Here is a 19,946-nt window from a genome sequence, read left to right as displayed (position 1 = left end):
ACTTTACAAGGTGCAGTATGGAGACTGTTGTTTTCACTAGTGTTTTTAGATTAAAACTTTTTTAAAGATCACATGTGTGCTGTGTGCGTGGAGGGGTGCAAGTCTGTGTGCATATGCTGGTGTGTGCATTCACTAATGCACATGCAAGAGTGCTGGTAAAGGGTGTTGAATTCCTTGTGGCTGATGATAAAATGTTTATACGTCACCTGGCATGGTTCTATGAACCAAATCTGGCCCTCTCAGTAGCACTTTTATTTATAAAGTATTTGTTTATTTATGTGTATATGTGCATGCTGCAGTCAGAAGTCATGAGAGGTCAGAGATCGGCTTCATGGTGTCTGCTTCATCCTTCCGACGTGGGTTCCAGGGATCTAACTCCGTGCCTCAGGCTTGGTGGCAAGCACCCTTACAGGATGATCCATCTCCACCCCTGAGGTTTTCATATAGCTCCCTGACAGCCGATCTTCGGGAAGTACCTTGTACCCCTCCCTGTGCGATGCCTTTCCCTCCTCTGCTTGCTTCCTTAGACAGTTACTGCACAGTCCATTCAGTGGTCATTATGGTGAGCTTCTCTGTCTCTGATGTCTCTGGTTCTTTTCCCAACCCACCCCATGATTTTATATCTGTATGTTTAGCTCCTTCAAAACTGTCCTATTACATCCAGGGTTCCTCTGGGGTGGAGAGGATAAGAGGAGAGCACCATCATGTCTTTCTGCCCTTTCTCCACATGTGTTTTAAGGTAAGATAACAACGGATGTCAGTTGTTGACTCTGTACCGTGAGGTATGTGGATTTAAGATGCTCTTCAGCATGGGTGCATGTGGGGGGTGGGATGCTATGGAGTCTTCCTGGTTCTGCACATATTTATGTTGACCTGGGGGCTTAGGATCCCTGACACAGTAGTATGAAGGTTAACTTCACATTTGTCCTGTGTATTTGCCCTTGGTACGCAAATACTTCTGGGAAAGGACAACCTCTAACTGGAGGGAGAAACTCAGGGATCACCCCAGGAATTCTGGGCCCTACATTGCTATGAGGATCTGAGATTCTGCGCACGCTGTCTCTCTACTCAGCATCCATGGTGCTGTGATATCCCTCCCATCAGACAGCCCTGTGTAGGACACTGCATTCTGCAAGTGAGACTTGAACTACAGTGCTCTGGACAGCTTTCTGACATGCCTTTTATAGGATGGCAAACCCTAGCTGGAGTGAAAGCCAACTGTATGGCTGTGGTAAGGAAGCTTCCCTCACGAGCTGAACTCTGCTGTCACAGACGTTTTGTTCCAGCCCCTGCAGTGGGCCAAGCTGGTGGATACCTCAATATCCCCCCATATTCAAAATTCGGTTCACTCCAAGCATGGAGCCAGTGCCAAGGCTGTTCTCCTTGAGACTGGCATACAGAAATCCCCCCTCCAGAGGAAGAGCCACTTCTGGTCTACCTTATCAGAGTTGGCCTGGGTTGCCGACAATGAAAGAAAATGCTTCTTTCGGCCATGAGATGGGAAGGCTCTGAGATACTGAGACTGAGCTTGGGGACGGCTATATACCACAGACCCAAGAACACAGATAGAAATGAAACAAATCCAAAACACACAGCCCCACAGCAAGGGCAGGAGGAGGCTGAAGACGGGACGGAAATGGACTGTGGACGCCTGGGACCTGAAGTGGACCGAAGTGGCTGACACTTCTGGATGCTGGTTGTGGAATCGCAGTAAGACCTTTCTTTACCAATAATGCCTTCCTCGCAAATGCTTGCCCAGGCAGCATTAAGGAACTATGGTCTCTGGAAGTGCTCGTTCTCTGCAAAGCAAGAGTCTTCCTGGGAGATGAGGTGAATTTTAAGAATGTTTTTCTTCCCTGCCTGAAGCTCTCAATATTGATTGGCAAAGTTCTGCTGAAAGAAATGGCTGCCAAGGAAGGATGGGGCTTTGGAAAATTCAGACGGCTACACTCTGAAGGGGGAGAGGGGTGGATCTTTGGAGGAGGTCAGCAGGGGTGGCAGAGAAAACAGAAAAGGAGAGGGGTTGAAGCTATGGGAAGGCAAAGCTCTTTCTAAACTGCATGGTAACTCTTGCTTCTGACACTTCTGCAGTGATTCAGACAAGGGGTTCAACGGCTATGGACCCCCCTCCCCCGAAGATTTAATCTTTGCTTTTACACCACCCAGATGACTGCTTCTGGGAAAAATTCCTTAGCTTCTAGGGCCTCTCTTTTCCTTGCCTGAAAGCCTGGTGTAGTAACACTGCAAATCTCAAGGCTTCTACAGGGATTAAGATTTTCTTCCTTAAACATTCAATATGGCGGCCCACACAAGGCGGGGGAGATCAAGAAGTGTTAACAATCATCCCCTTCACCAGACTTCAAATGTCTCACTCCTTCCCACAAGATTTTGTCATTCACCTCTTACAGCGGGCGGTTTCCCACAAGACCAGGAGACCACCTTGGCATCAGCATAGGACTGTCAAAAACAAGTCAACCCCAGGCCTCAGCTAACCATCCTTACAGCCATTAAAAGCTATAGTTGGGTGGTAACTTCCATTAGCGCAGAAAAGATCCTCTAAGAGGGAGGGTAGGTGGGCAAGAACTGGGGGATTAATGGGTTCCAAGCATTTGCATGTAAAAGGCAACCTCCATCTGCTGGCTGACACCCCCTTGGCAGGACAATGTGGGGGAGGAGAAGGAACCCCCTTTGCATTCTGAGCAGGTCTCTGAGATTTAAGAGGGAGGAAAAGCTCCCCAGCTCTGGAACATCAGTGGGGATCTATGGTGATGGGTAGTGCCTCCTTCCCCAACCCGCCATGGCTTGGAGGGTGGCCTTTGTTGTGCTGAGAAAGTAGTCATTTGTCTTGTTTTGAGAGGAAGCACATCCATTAGGTGAACCCATGGGAGCTCGGCCCCTCAGACCAAAACCTGAAGCCGAGAAGCTACTCATGGGCTCTGACACCAGTTTAGGGTACAAAGGACCCCACTTAGGCTAAGAAGCCCGAGGCACCATAGGAAGGCTTCAGGGTGGAGAGAGCACCCCGCCCCGTGGGAAGGGTTAGGATCCCCTGCCCCCTGCAATCCATTACTAGGGTACCTCTCAGGACCCTGCCAGTGCCTGGGCTCCTTGGTTTCTTCAGTGGTGAATGTTTATTTTCCTTCAAATCCCAAACCAACATTTCAATACAAGGAGGGATAATAACCCTGCTCCTTCTTGGTCCTCCCTGGCGAGCTCTTTGAAATTCTCTGAGGTGGCCACACAGCTAAGTGCCCCGGCAGCTTTGCTTTGCCAGCCCCAGTGACAGCACAGAGAGAGGCGGCCGTCTGTGCAGTTCTGAGGCTGCTGCAGCCAGAGTCTCAGGCTGGCTTCCAAATTCCCACGGATCCGAGTATGCTAAGCAGCGTACGGGGAACACGGATGCAGATTTTTATCTAGCCTACAAACACCAGATCAAACACTCACGGATTTGTTCCTAAAACCTGCAAGCGATGAGGAGTGGGGGAGGAACACTTCCTTTTTGCATGCGAGGCACGGCTTCTGTAGGACATATGGTGCTGCTGAGAAATTACTTCAACTGACTTACAGGAAGATCCCCCCTCACAAAAATAAAATAAAATAATAACAGAAATTAAAAAAAACGGCAAAGAAGAAAAGAAACAAAACCTTTAAACCTTTGTCTTTTGCCAAAATGAATTAGATACTACCAGGGCAGTACAAACTGGCTTCAATAGCTCCTGTAAGGCTGCAGTGTACTACTGATGGGTTGTTTTCCGTTTGTTTTTGCCTTTACCTTCCCTTTCCTTCTCAAGGCCCACAGACAATCAGAAGGCAGAGACACCAAAAAAGTGAGGGATTTTGGTGCACTGGAACCTTGAGACTCCATTGAACTCTGGGCGCATAGTGCACGTGCTGCCCTTGTGTCACAGCAGGGGCAACGGGGAGCAGTTAGGAGCAAGGTAGAAGAACCAGGGTTTCTACAGATGGGTGTAGGGAACTGACGGGGAGAGCAAAACCCTGCAAAGCTCTGCTTCAGCACTTGGAGGTTTGGTTCTGGTTTCTCTCGCCTCTGCCTGCCCACCCCCCTTTCTGTAGTTCTAACAATCTATTCCCTTCTGAAAAAACATAGCCGTCCTCACGGATGGACGGTTCTGACACTGGCTCCCTGGCGGGGAGGTGGAGCCCACCAGTAAACCTCGAGCTTAGCAGAGTAGATGGTCACCTCTACATGTTTTACCTCAACCTCTGAACCGCATACTGTCTTTAAGTTTTAAAAGAGGATCTGACCAGAGTTAACAGGAGCAGGGGTTCATGCATCCCAAACCCTGTGACTTCTGTCAACCTCCCTCTAGAATGTTTTCGTGGTGTGTTCCCTCCGAAAGGTTCATCTGGTGACCCCTCAGAGGAGTCACTGCCAGCACCCCTCCCCGCTTCCTCAGCACTTCAGGGCAAACTCCAATAAAAAGGGAAGGACCAAACTGTACTGCACTCTGATTCTGGCTCCCCTACAAAGCTGTCTTCTAATTTTCTGATTCCTTTGAGGAGACAGTTCAAAAGGAGGGAAAGCCAAGGTTTATCAGATCACAGGGCACATTTGTACCCACTCCCTGTGTGAGAGGAAGGTGTGAGGGTCAGCGACATGCTGATGGTCTTTATGCTAACCACTATGTCCCTCAGATGTGGAGGGGGTGCTGTTTTACATTCCTCTTTGGGGGCAGGATGTTATCCAGGGAAGACAATGCTGCCAATTGGTTGAGAAACATTCAGAAACAAAAGAAAAATAAAAAGAGAAAACTCCCACACAACACAAACAAACTGCCATCAAGAAACCACAAATCCGTGTGTATCACTGGTCAACCTGGGCCCTGCTCTTTCAATTGGTTTCCTCTCTAGGCAGCACTGGGGGCAAGCCAGCTCACAGCTCAGGGTGAGACAGGCCTACAGATACTATCTATCCTCTTTGGTCTCTGAGGCTTCCCACGCTGGGACTGTATCTTCCCTTTCCCATTTTGAGTCAAACAATAGGCTGGCCTCATTTGGTCAGCCCCCCTCAAGCTTGGGGCTTAGCCTCGGTTCACTTCTCCCAAGTCATGATTCCACAGGCAAACCTGGGGGTTCTACACTGACAGGGGAAGGAATGCAAAGGTTAACAGGGCCTCTGGAATTAGGGCCTTTTCCTCATTTCAGAACTGTGACCTGGGCTGAATCTTTGAGGGCGACTTCCTCTGCCGGTTCTATCTTTCCTCACAGCAGAGCTCCGAGCCAAACGTGTGCCTGGGCACTCGGTGTTCATGGGCTTCTCAAGGAGACAGGCTTAGGCTCCTGCCAAATTGCACAGCTTAACGTGCAACAATGCCACACACATGAAAGAGAAGAAAATGCCATTTTACAGAATTCCAGAGCTCGAAACAAATTAAGTCTCCCTGATTGCCCAACACGGCTTCCATTATGAGGGCACACACAAGTCCGGTTACTCAACAATGTCCCCTGCGCATGCTTCAATAATGAGCCCATTGCACAGGCTCCGTTTTATGACCCCAGGCTCCCCTTCTTACACAGCACACGTGTCATCGTGTCATCGTTGATGCCGTGAACTCAGAAGGCCCGGCTCTCCGCCTTGTTTGATGGCATTCCCAGGCTGGCGCAACCAGACACACTGACTGCTGGGCTCCTCCCCCATCTCCACTTTGCCACTATGCTTCCTGCCTCAGGCGGATTTAGTTCCTCAGATTTTAAACATCCGTTGTTCCAGGCTACGTCCTCCCTTTCATCATTTAAGTGGTAGTTACTAGACGCTTGCTTCCCTAACCCCATCTGGACCTCAGACCGTAAGAGGACAGAGATGAGTCTGACGTATCTCACAGATTCATTTCCAGTGTCTGACAGGCCTTGGCTCACACAATAGATACCTCAGAGTACTTGCCAAATGAATGAATCCAAATGGGAACCGTCTCACAGAGTGGAAACCCTTGATCCCCTTGACCCCTGTGTTCTCTTATAAAGACCAACCAGACTCTTTCTTATCCGTAGCCCAAAGTGTGTGTGTGTGTGTGTGTGTGTGTGTGTGTGTGTGTGTGTGTTTTCCTCTCCCTCTCCCTGTCCCTGTCCCTGTCCCTCTCTCCTCTCATTTATTTGGTAGCCCGGGCTGTCCTCACACTTTCTGTAGATGACCTTGGCACTCACCTTCCTGACTGCACGTGTAACAGTTAGGATAACAGGTGTGCACCATCACACCCAGGTTATGGGGTGCTGAGGATTGAGCCCAGGGCCTTATGCAAGGCAGCACTCAACTAGCTACACCCGCCAGCTCTGACAGCCTCTTCCTACTTGAAAACTTTGTCTTGCCCTTTCACATTCTGCCTGCCTATCCCTGATATCGCCAGGTCTTAACTTGCCGATTTCTTTGAGAGGCAAACTAAAAGCCAAACCAAACCAGACCAATCCAGACCATTTTTAATTGCTGTCCCTGTAAGTTCTCCTGAACCTCAGGCAACCACTCTGATTGGGCACTCGCATGGTGTCTGTAAGTTTTAACTTCATGGTGGACCATAGACAGAGATGGTCTAGTAAATAAATCCAGAGGCAGGAGAAATGTAAAAGGCATGGAATACCTTGTAACTCCTAACTGGTAGCTGGCTTTTCTAAAAATCTTCAGAGCCCAAATGGACACACTAACAAGGAGGGTACAGAAGTGAATGGAAGCGGAGCCATCTCTCTAGCCTTAACAAACAAACAAAAACAAAAACAAAACAAAACAAAAACAATAAAAACCCATTTGTACTTTTTAAGAAATCCTCCCCAACTCCAAGGTCATAGGATAATCTTCTCTGTTGTCTTCCTTCCCTCCCTCCTTTCTCTTCTATCTTTCCTTCCGTCCATCCATCCATCCATCCTTCCTTCCTTCCTTCTTTCTTTTTTTTAAAATATATGAATATCTGCATGTACACCTGCATGCCAGAAGAGGACCCAAGATTTTACTATAGGTGGTTGTGAGCCACCATGTGGTTGCTGGGAATTGAACTCAGGACCTCTGGAAGAGCAGTCAGTGCTCTTAACCTCTGAGCCATCTCTCCAGCCCCCTATGTTGTTTTCTAAAAATTTTATTTGTTTTTGCTTTTTAGTATTAAGTCTTTCTTTGCCAGGGGTTTACTCTTGTCTTATTTTTTGAGATAAGGGGCAATTTTTAATTTTCCTGTTGTGTTAATTAGGCTTTGCTTTGTCTTACTCTGTACAGCCTAAATAAATGTTAAAATATGTCTGCAATTTTGTTTTTCTACATTTACATTAGAATTAGCTTGTCAAGTTCCATTTCGTAAATGTATTGGGCTGGAGGGATGGCTCAGTGGTTCAAGGGCACCTGCTGCTCTTGCAGAGAATGGAGCTCGATTCCCAGAACCCACAGGGTAGCTCACAGGCTGTAATCCCAGTCCCAGGGAATCTGGTGACCTTTGGGTACCACATGCACACATAAAAAATTAAAAAAATCTATTGACCTTTTAATTAAAACGTGCTGTATAGATTCAATACAGTTTGAGATGATATTATTATGTTGTTCTAATGTTGGTAATTTATATTTTATATTTTAATTGTGGCTGCATCTGAGTTATTGCTACCCTGAATTGCTATTATTTATTTGAATTCCATCCTTATTAATATTCCAGAAACTTTATTGATTTTGCTAATTTTTAGTTGCTCTTTAAAATAGATTTTTTTTTACTGTGATAAATATTCATAAGATAACCCTGACTGTATCTACCTATTGGAAGTTTATATCCGAAGTGCTCCTCTGTGGCAGTGAGTGCACTCCCTTCCTGGTGCAGCTATCACCACCCTCAATCTCTTGTACTCCTTCCTTTTTCCAAGGGTAGCTCATCACCAGCAACTCCCCACTCTTCCTCCCTTCAACCCTGGGCAACCATAACGTTCACTCTATGCCTGATTCTAAGACCTGGAATAAGAGGAATTCCACCTCTAAGAGAAATCACACAGCATCTGTGACTGCCCCACTTCTGGTACTTGAGTTGGAAGTGCAATTCCCTGGCAGTTTCCACTTGTGTTTCTCTAATGTGTTGGTTGTTTCAAAGTATCACATTTTTGGCTTTATAATGTATCTTTTTTGGTATCCACATTGTCTTTTGGCCTTGCTTTTCCTTCCATGACTTTCCTTGGATTTATTCTGCTTCTTTCACTTCTGGCTCTGGATGCTGTTATTGAGGTACTGTGGACTGCATGCAGCACACAGGAGGAGTATGCTCTGACAGATAAGCTCATGGCTCTCATTCTGTAGAGCCTTGGAGCCACAGGAATTCCTCTGTACAGGTTTATATGGAGCCTGGAGGTTGAAACTACCAAGACAGATCTTTTTCTGAGGTTACAGGTTTCTTTCAGACTTTGGTTTCTTGGTTTTGTTTTTTTTTTTTTCCCTGTGGTCAAAATGCCAGAAGGTTATGATTGGGGATCCTTAGAACACAGGGGAAGCTCTATATAGAATTATCTCATAACATGGAGGAAGGTAGTCACTTCTGGTACATCAGAGGTGAGTAGAGCCCTGATTTATGCTTAGCTCATAAACCAGAAAATTCAGCCTTTACACTTTCCATATGTTGGCACTCTTTCTCAAACCCAGGTCATTCCTAGGTCTCAGTATAATTTTTCTCCTTGGTTTATAAGCAGTTCAGACATACAGCTGTACTCCATGTGGGTCTTTCCCACTATCAGGTGAGGTAATAGCTAGCTACATTGATTTAAAGCTTACATGCTACATACACTAAAAAATATTTATTTATTTTATGTATGTCACTGTCTTCTGACACACCAGAAGAGGGCATGGGATCCCATTACAGATGGTTATGAGCCACCATGTGTTTGCTGGGGAACTGAACTCGGGACCTCTGGAAGAGCAGTCATTGCTCATAACCACGGAGCCATCTCTCTACCCTGTTACTTTTAACATGTTCTTAAGTAGAACAAAAGCACAGCCTATTAGAGGTGATTACTATCCTTTGCCAGTTAAGACACTGTTCTGCTGATATTGAGTTTGTCTGTTTGCTTGGGGAATGGAATCACTGTGACTATGTACCTCAGGCTGTCTGTGAACTTGTGATTCTTCTGTCTGTGATTTGAGGTGGAGAGTGAATTAGTTCTAACAACCTTAACTATAGTGTTTTCTGTAGAGAATGTGCTATGCTCCCCCATGTACTTCCTTAGATGTCAGCCTGCTAATCCATTTGCTTTCTTTGGTTTTTCATCTGGGGTCTTTTCCTTCTCTTCTATGAGTAGTGCATCCTTCAGAATTTTCTTCAGAGATTGGTCAATCAGAGTAAGAGCAGCCCAAGCAGAACCTGGCAAGTCCTATCTCGGGGTTGTTGACAGGAAAGTAGACAAAATAGCTCAGAGGGTTGATATCTGCCTAGCTCTGGTGCTATCTAAAGCTTATTACAAATATAAAACTTTTGTGTTTTTTATTTGGGAAATGAATGATCCAAGGTGAGGTAGAAATTCACCCCTAGTTAATATTTACCACAACCCTCATGTTGGCTCACAATCATTTGTATCTCTAGTTGCAGGAGATCCAATGACCCCTTCTAGCCAATGCATGTGGTACATATACCTGACAAGCAAAACATAAAAGCGAGTTTTTAAAAATTAAAATATGATTATTTATAGTTTAACTCCTGAGGTATCTTGACAGCTCCTCGTTTATATATTTTGAAAATCTGCATAGTCTTTTCTTCTTGATCAGATTTTATTTTCTTTTTTTTTTTTTTTTTTTGTTTAAGATTTCTCTGTGTAGCCTTGGCTGTCTAGAAACTGTTGTGCAAATCAGCCTGGCTTCAAACTCAGAAACCTACCTTTTTTAAAAAATGCTTTAGTGAGTGACACCTTTTCTTTTTTTTTAAAGATTTATGTATTTAATGTATATAAGTAACTGTCTTCAGACATACCAGAAGAGGGCATCAGATCCCATTACAGATGGTTGTGAGCTACCATGTGGTTGCTGGGAATTGAACTCAGGACCTTTAGAAGAGCAGCCAGTGTGCTCTTAACCACTGAGCCATCTCTCTAGTCCTTTTAGCTCAGTCTTGATCATGTTTTCAAAGCTCTTAAAAATGTTCTGACATCCTGGTGCTAAGATATTTATACTTTTTGCTAACAAATCCAGGAAGGGAGTGCTTGTTGGCTCAGTTCTAACTGTGCCGCTCTGCTGGCTTCTGGCCATGACGAATCATTTTTTGGGGTAGTAGCTGAAGTTCTCTTCTTCTAGAGCTGTTTTCCTCTAGGGCTTCGAGCTTCCTAAGGCCAAGAGGGCTATCTACCCTGGTGTAGTGATACAAAAGAAAACTCTAATCTTCTCCTGTCACTGAAAGAATGGTACCCCAATGGGTGATCAATGCATGAGAGGGCCTATCATCATTCACATCAGCAGGGTTAATCTAAGGCGAGGCCATGAGAACAAAGGAAGCTGTGGTGGTTCACACTGCAACCCCAGAACTACAGAGGCAGAGGCTGGATCCTCATTCCAAGTTTGAGGATACCCTGATCTATCTTGTTAGATCTAGGCTAGCCAGCATTGCATACTGGGACCTGTGTCAATCCTCTTACTTGCCCCATCCCCCAAAGGTTAAAATGTTGCTTTTTTTAAAATAGGGTTTCATGCAGTCTAGGCTGGTTCCAGACTCTTTAGCTGAGGATGCCCTTGAACGTCTGATCCCCTTGCTCCACATCCCAAGTGCTATTTATAGGCGTGTACTAAAATGCCCAGTGCTAGAGATTGCACCCAGGGCCTTGTGCATGATGGGTAGGCACTCTAGCTCAGCCCCTGTTGGTAATTTTTAAATAAATCAAGTTCTTTGCCATCTGTATCTTGAGTCACCTTAAGGAGGATTTTCATGTGATCACAAAAGTATAAGATATGCAGTCCCTTCGGTGGTTTGGTTTACCTATTCCTTACAGCCTCTGTTGTAAGTCATGAGTCCCCAGGAGACTTAACCCTGTGGTTATGAAGGCACAAACCTGTGAGGGTCATCTGGATCACAGTTAGGAAGAAACTGAGTGATTGCTTCCGCTACTTCTTCATTTGATAAGACATCCCAGAGTCCATCAGTAGCCAGGATCAGCACGTCATCCGCTCCGTGCTCGTATTTGGAGAGATCGTAGACTCTGACCTGAAAAGAAGAGGGTGGTGCCACAAGGTGAGACACAGAAGCAGAGGGGTGTGTGTGTGGGTGAGTGTGTGTGTGAGTGTGTGTGAGTGTGTGAGTGTGTGTGTGAGTGTGTGTGAGTGTGTGAGTGTGTGTGTGAGTGTGTGAGTGTGTGTGTGAGTGTGTGTGTGTGAGTGTGTGAGTGTGTGTGAGTGTGTGTGAGTGTGTGAGTGTGTGTGAGTGTGTGTGAGTGTGTGTGAGAGTGTGTGAGTGTGTGTGAGTGTGTGTGTGAGTGTGTGTGAGTGTGTGTGAGTGTGTGTGAGTGTGTGTGTGAGAGTGTGTGTGAGTGTGTGAGTGTGTGTGAGTGTGTGAGTGTGTGTGAGTGTGTGTGAGTGTGTGTGAGTGTGTGTGTGAGTGTGTGTGAGTGTGTGTGAGTGTGTGTGTGAGTGTGTGTGAGTGTGATGCTGTTTTCTGTCTCTAACCAAGTGGCTTCTGATTCTTAGGATGCACTATAAGGTATGCAATTCCATAGCAAGCTCTGTGGAGTGGGTTAGCCTCTTTCCAAAGCTTGCTTACAGACAATTAAGCCCAGTCACAACTGGGAATGAACCCAGGAAGGGGTGAATGATTGATGTGAAAGATTTGAGTTGAGAAGGTAATGCTTGAGATACAGCAGAAGGGATGACTTACACGTAGACATCGTGTGAGTCAGGATGAGCATGAGGCTGGCCTGCTCATCTTCCTCTCTAAATATTAAGAGCCTATCCTTTTCCCAAGTGCTATAAATAGAAAAAAAAATAGATTCTTCCAATGAAGTCCATAGGGGAGATGAAGTCCATTTGTGATTTTAAGAAATGGCTCCATCACATATATTTGTCAAGGACTAAGGAGACATAGTTATTTAATGCACTCATTTGGACTCCTTCTTGACTGGTTCCTCTAAGGCTAAAGGGGCCAGAATAGTCCTCCCTCCCCCAGGAATGGGTGAGGGTCTGATACTACACTTGGGTTTGATGAACCCCCAATCTGAGCACATCACAAAGGGCAAAAGCCCATGCTACACTTCCAAAGCAAGCCATCGGACAGGTTTCACACAATCTCTCATATTCAACATTGTCTAATAAACTCTTTACAAAGGACAGAGCATCTCTGGAAAACTAGAAAGATGTCACAACTCTATGCTACTTGGACAGGGCTGGTGAGTGTGGGGAGGAACAAAGAGGAGTTTGAAGATTTTGTCAGTATTCCTTCCTGATGCTGCAGAATCAGCCCAACTCATGACTGAGGACAAACATCAGCTTCCCCTCTATCAGCTCCTCTACCCTGCATGGCTGGAGAAATCATGGGGGTAGGCGTGGGAAGAGGAAAAGAGAATGTGGCATATACTGGTGTTCCTTCATACCTGTGACACTAGTGTCTTCTGGCCATCTTAGGCACATACCACGGGCTTCTCAGAGGTCTACCAGATGGCTCAAATTCAGTCTTTGTTCCCGAACAACCAGTTTGTCTAGGTCAGTGACACCCTTTAAGGGATTGGTTCTATGGGTTAGCAGCCAGCTTGGTGGGGGTATCTGAACCCTAAAGTATGCTTCACTGTGATAAATGAACCCAAATGCAAAGCAGCCACAGGGGCCAGCTCTATGGTCCAGAAGACAGTAACAATTAGCTAACAGCCCAGCACATGAGGCCCCAGCAGGGTAAGAACACGCAGAAGCATACTCTTTCTGCTTTTAAATAGGTTTTTCTTGAAAGGTCTGCTTGCTTAGGACTGAGCTGACATTCTGGAGAAGGCGCAAACTTTCCAAGCCAGTGGAAGTGGAGTCCATGAAGCTAAAAGCTTAGAACTTGAGTTTTCAGAGTTTGAGTGGTTCATGTTTTATTTTCCCTTGATGGGAGACAACCAACTTTGCTTTATTTTCTGTGGTTGCTGGGTCTGTTGGAGCATATGGAGCTCCAACATTCCTATATGGAGTTCATATTGGAATTCATATATAGAGCATATCATTCCTCAAACGTTAGTGTGTGGACCAGTCACCCAGAGAAACTTGAGCATTCACAGATGCTTCTTAAATTCTGGGTTAGGGCATGAGAGCTGCAGTTCTCCAGGTGATGTCAGAGATGCAAATACTTGGACCATACATTGAGGAGTAAGGGTACAGGAGTCCTGCTGAGCCTGGAAATCAAACGCTCTCTAGAATCGGTGATGTCAGACACAATTAGTTTCCTAAGACCATGGAAAGGACCATGAATGTCACTCCTGGGCTCCCAACTCTGAGTTCTACCTCACCATGTTAATTTTATGATGTGTTAAATGAGAGCTGAATAGCTTCCAGCAATAAGCCACGGTGATAATCTGAGCTCCACTGACCAGGAAATAGTGAGGAGAGGGAGGTGGAGAGCATCAGTGGCTCCGTCTTACATCTGTAGTTAAGAGGCGTTTCCATCTGCCTTTTGGCCCTTCCTAAAACAGATGTTTCCAGGATTGAAGATAATACCCAGTCTCCACATCTGCCCTGTGAACAGGGTACCCACAAAGCTTCAAACTGCTTCCTGCTGATTCAAAAAATGCCAGATTGACTTCTTCAGTCTGAAGTCAGTCTACCCAGTAGTAGGAAATCTGGCCGACGGAACCACGTGGGTTCATGCCAAACACGGCTGACAACGCTGCTCTTCAAGCCCATCAATAATTAGAATCTTCGATTCTCTTTGCTTTTCTATTTGCAGCTCCCTAGTCTGGTTTCAATAGCCAGCACGAACATCCCTTTCAATACCGTTTTCCACATAATTTTTATGCAGGGAATACAAAGCCAGTAGCAACCCCATTCCTGGGGCATTCCTCAATTAACAGCCTTTTAGGTTTTTACTGCTATCCTTTGTTTCCTGCCCCCCGGCCAATTTCCAGAGGACTTTGCCAACTTTCCACTTACAGCTCCAGTCTTGTACATTAACCTATGATGCAGAATGCTCTTCGAAAAATGCTTTCAGAGAAATTGGACTGGCGTGTGAGCCGCCCACTTCTGTGCTCATCCTCGCTGGTAACCAGGGCTTCAGTGGATCTCAGCGCTTGCTGCAGACTTGCATTTACTTCCTGAAGTGGCTGCTGGCCTTCTTCAACCAGAAACCCTCCCCTCCCAAGGTTCCTCCCTTCATTCCCTGCAATAGCTTTTAATGTTCCTGGAAGCCTCATATGAATCTAGTGGGCTCTGAGGCGCTATAGTACTAAGACATCTGGAAAAGTGTTGCTGCAGGAGCCTGAGGGGTGAGCTGTAATGTAAAGTGCGTGTGGGAGAGGTGCTTGTAGGAAAGAGGCTAGAAAACATGGTGAGCACTCCTGCCTCTCCTTGTTCCAATCTACCAAGAAGGGAGGAAGGGGCCACTAGCAGCCTTGAGACTCTTGCATTAAGTTGGAATCCGCAGATGTTCTTTGACTTTCTAAGGGGTTATGTCCTGATCGACTCATTATTAGATTGAAGATATGGTAAGCTGAGAATGCATTTAGTGCAGATAACACACATCACAGTTGAGCAATGCTCCTGAGACTGGCTGACCGGACACTGTGCCCCAGTGCCACTGCCCGGCACTGGGAGAGAGTATTCCCATATTATGCTGCATCCTATTAGCCAGGCCAGAGATCAAAATTCAAAATACACCATTATCAAGTAAAGCAATTCCAGGTCAACCAAGCCAAAGGCCATCGGTTATGTAGACAGCTGAGGGATCATTACTAGTTACCTCCTGACTACTGGTACCTTTGGGTATCTGCTGTCACTAGACAGAGTTTATAGAGTCCTGTGCCTTGATGACTTACATACTGAACACTCACTATGTGCTATACCCTAGGGAGGTTAAAAGAAACAACTAGAGACCCATTCCTAAGACACTAATTTCATAGTGTGATCCATCGGGTGTAGCTTGCTAATGCTGACAGGCCCAGTCACCAAAATGCAACAAGCTCTTTAAGCAGAGGTCAACTCTTGCCTTTCCTCTCTTATACTCAAGGAACACACTCTGTGCAGGGTCAGCAGAATGAGTGGGAAGACAAGTTAGCCTTGGCTAACATGCCCTGGATGAGCCAAGAGCTGGCAGCTCACAGAGCTCCAGCTTCCCAGCATTTAGTGTCGTCCACATTGTCATCAGTGATATCCACCTGACACAGGAGCCTGTGGCTCTTCAACACAGCGCTTCCATTTAGTGCTTGGCCATAGGCTACTACTGCAGCACTCGTGTGCATGAGCTCCCCCTTTCCCCACTTGTCAGCGATCCTTTGCTTCCCCGGGATACCTTTACAGCTTTTGTGCTGGGATGAGAGGTGTGAGGCGTCGCACCCCAGCACCTTCATAGCTTTTATGACTTTATCATCTCAGTCAACTTGTCAAGCCCTTTTCTCCTCTTGAGTACTCAGGGTAGGGCAGTGACAAGTTCCTGCAGCTCCACGTGGCTCATGGAACAGAGAAAGGGGATGCACAGCTTCAGGCTGCTGTACCTAGTGAGTCTTTGGGACTTATTTATGTATTCGATATAGGTCTCCTGTAGCCGCAGCTGGCCTCCAACTCACTGTGTAGTTGAGGATGACTTCAAGCTTGCATTCCTGCCTCCACCTCTGGGTAAGTGCTGGGAACACAGGTGTGCGCCACCATGCCTGGTTTTGCCCAGTGCTGCTATACTGGGGATTGAGCCCAGGGCCCTGTGCTAGCCAGGCCAGCACTCCCCCAACTGAGCTCTGAGATTGGTTGTTTTTTTTTTTTAACATGAAGAGCATTCAAGGGAAATCATGTTGTGTTTGCTCCAGTCTTCTCATGCAGCCCTTATGAAGATCAGGGGAAGGGAGCTGAGTAGATGACCATCACAGCTCTGCTCTCAGATGGCTCTGCTCTCAGAGCAGTGACACCAAGAATACGCTGAACCTGGGGTCCCATTCCAAAAGTCTCATTTACTACAACTGTGATTAGGACTTCCAGTAGTGTCATTGGCAGGAGAGCCAGAGGTAGTTTGCAAGATGAAGACCACAGAGGGGTGGTGGGAAATAAAAGCCTCATGAAGACTCATCTCTCTGGTCAATCCAAAACTAGAATGTACACAGTGCCTGTGCCAGAAGGAGCCCACCAGCTCTTCTCCCTGTGATTGTTTGGATCAAATACATTGTCTTAAGACTGACATTGCATCGTGACACCAGGATGGCATCTAAATTCTCTATAGCAGTGGCTCTCAACTTTCCTAACACTGTGAACCTTTAATACAGTTCCACATATTGTGGTGACACCCCCCCCAACCACAAAACCACTTTGTTGCTACTTCATAACTGTAACCTTGCTGCTGTTAGGAATCGTAATGTAAATATCTGTGTCTTCTGATGCTCTTAGGTGATCCCCATGGAAGGGTCATTCACACCCCCAAAAGGGGTCTGGAGAGGGGAAGCTGGACTCTGTTAGTCTTTCACCTGGGGAGGAAAAGGGAGGGCCAAAGCCTGGGTGTGAGAGAGGGTGGGCAGCCTTCAGTGTCTCTCTTTCTGAGATGAAGGGTGGGGTGACACGACATTTTCTAAATCTTTCATTTCAGGATGAGTTAAACCGTTGATGTGACTAGTCATAAGACCTCAGGGCATTGCTAAAACAAGTCCAGTGACACTTGACTCACTTGAGTGTCACAAACACGTTGGCTGCTCAAACCACCCCAAAGGAGCTGGATATATATATATATATATATATATATATATATATATATATATATATGTGTGTGTGTGTGTATTTATATATGTATATATATATGTATGTGTATATATATGTATGTGTATATATATATGTATATATATATGTATGTGTATATATATATATGTATGTATATGTATACACACACACACAGATAGTATCATACTTGAATTGTACCACAGATATTCTAGAGGCATTTTGTTTCTTCTTCTGAAGTCCTCAGACAAAATAAAGTTTGACTTTTAGAGAGCAGGTAAGGCTTAACAGCCCTCCAACGCTTCGAAATCAGCTCAGATATCTGGTAGTATTGAGTACAGACCAAAGTGTGGCCAATGCCGAGAACACAGGGCTTCCATGTTCTCCACATGAAGCCTGGCACCTCATAGCCAACCAAGCTCTGGGGAGAAAGTACATGTATGGGCTCAGACATGGCCATGCTACACCTCTTTTCTGTGAGCATCCAACAGCTGGTTCATCGTTCAGTGTAATCCCTTGTTTAATGAGTTAAACAACAAATTGGATGGTATCTATACCAGTCATCATTCGAGGAAAAGTTCAACTTCACTAACAGGCCCTTAACTGGAAAAAGGGCACAAAGAAACTCGAGCCTGTGAGCATCAGGGTGCTACATAGACAGGACGAGCTGTCAATTCAGGGTTTAGGGTATAAATAAGAGTGACCAGTTTGCACGCAGTAGTTTTCTTTGTGTGCACATATTTCCCAGCTGTCCTGGAACTTGCTGTGAAGACTCACTCAAACTTAAAGAGGTCCTCCTACCCCTACCTCACCAGGGCTGGGATTAAAGGCATGAACTACCACACCCTGCTTTCTAGCTTAAGTGTTAATAGTGTCCTGTATGAGCCTCAAAATGATCCGGTTAAGGGGAGGGTACTATGATAACCTGATGTGTAAGCAGTGAAATGATTGTGGATACTGCTTCCCGTTACAGGAGCCAATGGCTGTTTCTTCCGGTTACGGGAGCTAACGGAACCACAGTGGCTCACTGTATCATAAGATTCTTGACAAAGGGTAGGTTTCAGAAGCCTCACATGAGCAAGAGATCAAGTACAGGATTCACAGTGCATGTGACCTCTGGAGAGGAAAACCACCAGAGGCAAACTGTGGGTCACTTGCAGAGCAAACTCAGTCCTATTCACCTCATCGCAAGAAATCCAGGGTTCGGCAGGTTTGTGGTGAAGTGGAAAATAGGGTCCATCGTAGCCCAGCCCCGTACATCAAAGGAAGGACTCATTCTCTAGGGTTAGAGAGTGGTGATGTTAATACGCCAGGCCCACACTGAGATTATAAGGCCAAGTTCCTTAAGCACAGTCAGGAATGGTGTAGGATGATGGTTCTCAGAATTCTCCACAAAGAGCCAGGTGTGCTGGCTCAGGCTTGTAATGCTAGCACCTGTGATTCTGAAGTAGGGGGGGATGGCTAGATGGGGCTAGCCTAGGCTACACAATAAATTCTAGACTCACATAGAATGAGACTCCTCAAAAAGATCTAAAGGATGAGAATTTCTAGTCCACCCTAGACTCAACGCAATGCTTCTTCAACAGAAGTTGTTGAAAAATCTGGGAACAATAAAAAGTTTGTGCATGCACAGCAATCTAAATTTAATCCAAAATTTGATCTGTAATCAATCCAAGTTGCTTTGCATAGCACTTACTCCCTGCTGTATCCTGTGACTCCACTGCAGCCGAGGTTCTAAACATACAGCATGCGCTCTTAGGACATTCCAACACGCCATACACACCCACCAGTATGCCTGACACACCACAGCTCAGGTTAAAGCTGCTGTGTGTGTGAACTCAGGGTTTGTGTTAGCTGTGCATACGACATCTTCTCTCATAGAAACATGATGGCTTAATCATAGAAAACAAACCTTTCGGTATTTTTGTTCTGTCATCCCTCAGCATGTAAATGTCAAACCACTGCGTCTATGGGTTGCACAGCCATACAGTATTTAACTCTAAAACTGATGTGCGAGTTACTAACTTCATAAAAACTGCTACAGAAATGCCAGTTTGGATGGAAGGCAGGGTTTCTTACAATTTCCGAAGTTGCCCTAAACCTATGTCTGCCATTTAGAAAAAAAACAACTATATTTATGTGAAGTGTTTTCAAGATTCTGAGATCAAAATATTGATCAGCTCTGGGAAATGCTGAAGATGCCCAGGTTCCCTGTAGTGTCAGAAGCCCCTCTCTGTGTATGATGTGTATATGTATGTATGTGCCACATGGATACAGGTATGTATATTGTATGTATGTGTTACATGGATGCAGGTATATGTATGTATGTATGCGTTATATGGATGCAGGTGTGTGTATGTATGCATGTGTTACATAGATGCAGGTGTGTGTATGTATGTGCCACATGGATGCAATGTGTGTATGTATGTATACAACATGGATGCAGGTATGTGTATGAGTGTATGTGTTACATGGATGCAGGTGTGTGTATGTATGTATGTATATATGTATGTGTTACATGGATGCAGTTGTGTGTATGTGTATATGTGTCACATGGATGCAGGTGTGTGTGTATGTAAGTGTTACATGGATGCAGGTGTATGCACATGTATGTGCCACATGGATACAGATACATGCATGCCATGATGTGCACATGTAGGTCAGAGGGTCAGCTCAGGTGTCAGTCCTCAAGTTCTACTTTGAGATGGTTTTATGCCATCTAAAACAAAACAAAACAAAAACCACCCATGGGAGGGACACTTCAGTTTTTCTTTTGAACCAAGGGAATCCACTCTTTGTGAGGCCTAACTTCTACTCAATGCTGGGAGCTCTTGCTCTCATAGAAAGAAATTTAACTACAAGCTTAATCACTTAAGTCAATGTTCCTTTAGAATGGGGGGGGAGCGGGCATGGTGGCACAGCCCTTTAATCCTAGTGTAGGGCATGTGACTAGTCAGGACCAGTCAGGCATTAGAATGGTAAGGCTGAATGAGCTCAAATCCCAAGAATCTCAGAATTGCAAAGGGCAGGAGCTGACCCATTCCCTCCCTGCCTCTACCTGCTCTGGAACACATAACCACAACACCCTACTGAGGACCATAGACATTGGGTCACGCAGCATAAACACCTGGAGTTCTCCATGCAA

At 45.6% G+C, this 19,946-nt stretch overlaps 1 protein-coding gene across 2 annotated transcripts in view; it reads right to left on the bottom strand.

Annotated features, from left to right (window-relative positions):
* The window catches only part of Ppm1h (protein phosphatase, Mg2+/Mn2+ dependent, 1H), a 264,454-nt gene that overhangs the window by 9,423 nt on the left and 235,085 nt on the right, over positions 1-19,946 (bottom strand). For both annotated transcript variants that reach the window (XM_087557298.1, NM_001271079.2), the window contains exon 9: positions 10,993-11,144. In XM_087557298.1, the coding sequence (XP_087413424.1) occupies positions 10,993-11,144 (152 nt within the window). The remainder of the gene's footprint in view (positions 1-10,992; positions 11,145-19,946) is intronic.

Source organism: Rattus norvegicus, chromosome 7, assembly GCF_021556685.1.
Source record: "Rattus norvegicus strain SHRSP/BbbUtx chromosome 7, alternate assembly SHRSP_T2T, whole genome shotgun sequence".
In the NCBI taxonomy this organism is placed as follows: Eukaryota; Metazoa; Chordata; class Mammalia; order Rodentia; family Muridae; genus Rattus; species Rattus norvegicus.
The sequence above is the reverse complement of the archived record's forward strand: the minus strand, read 5'-3'. Positions and strand labels throughout refer to the sequence as shown.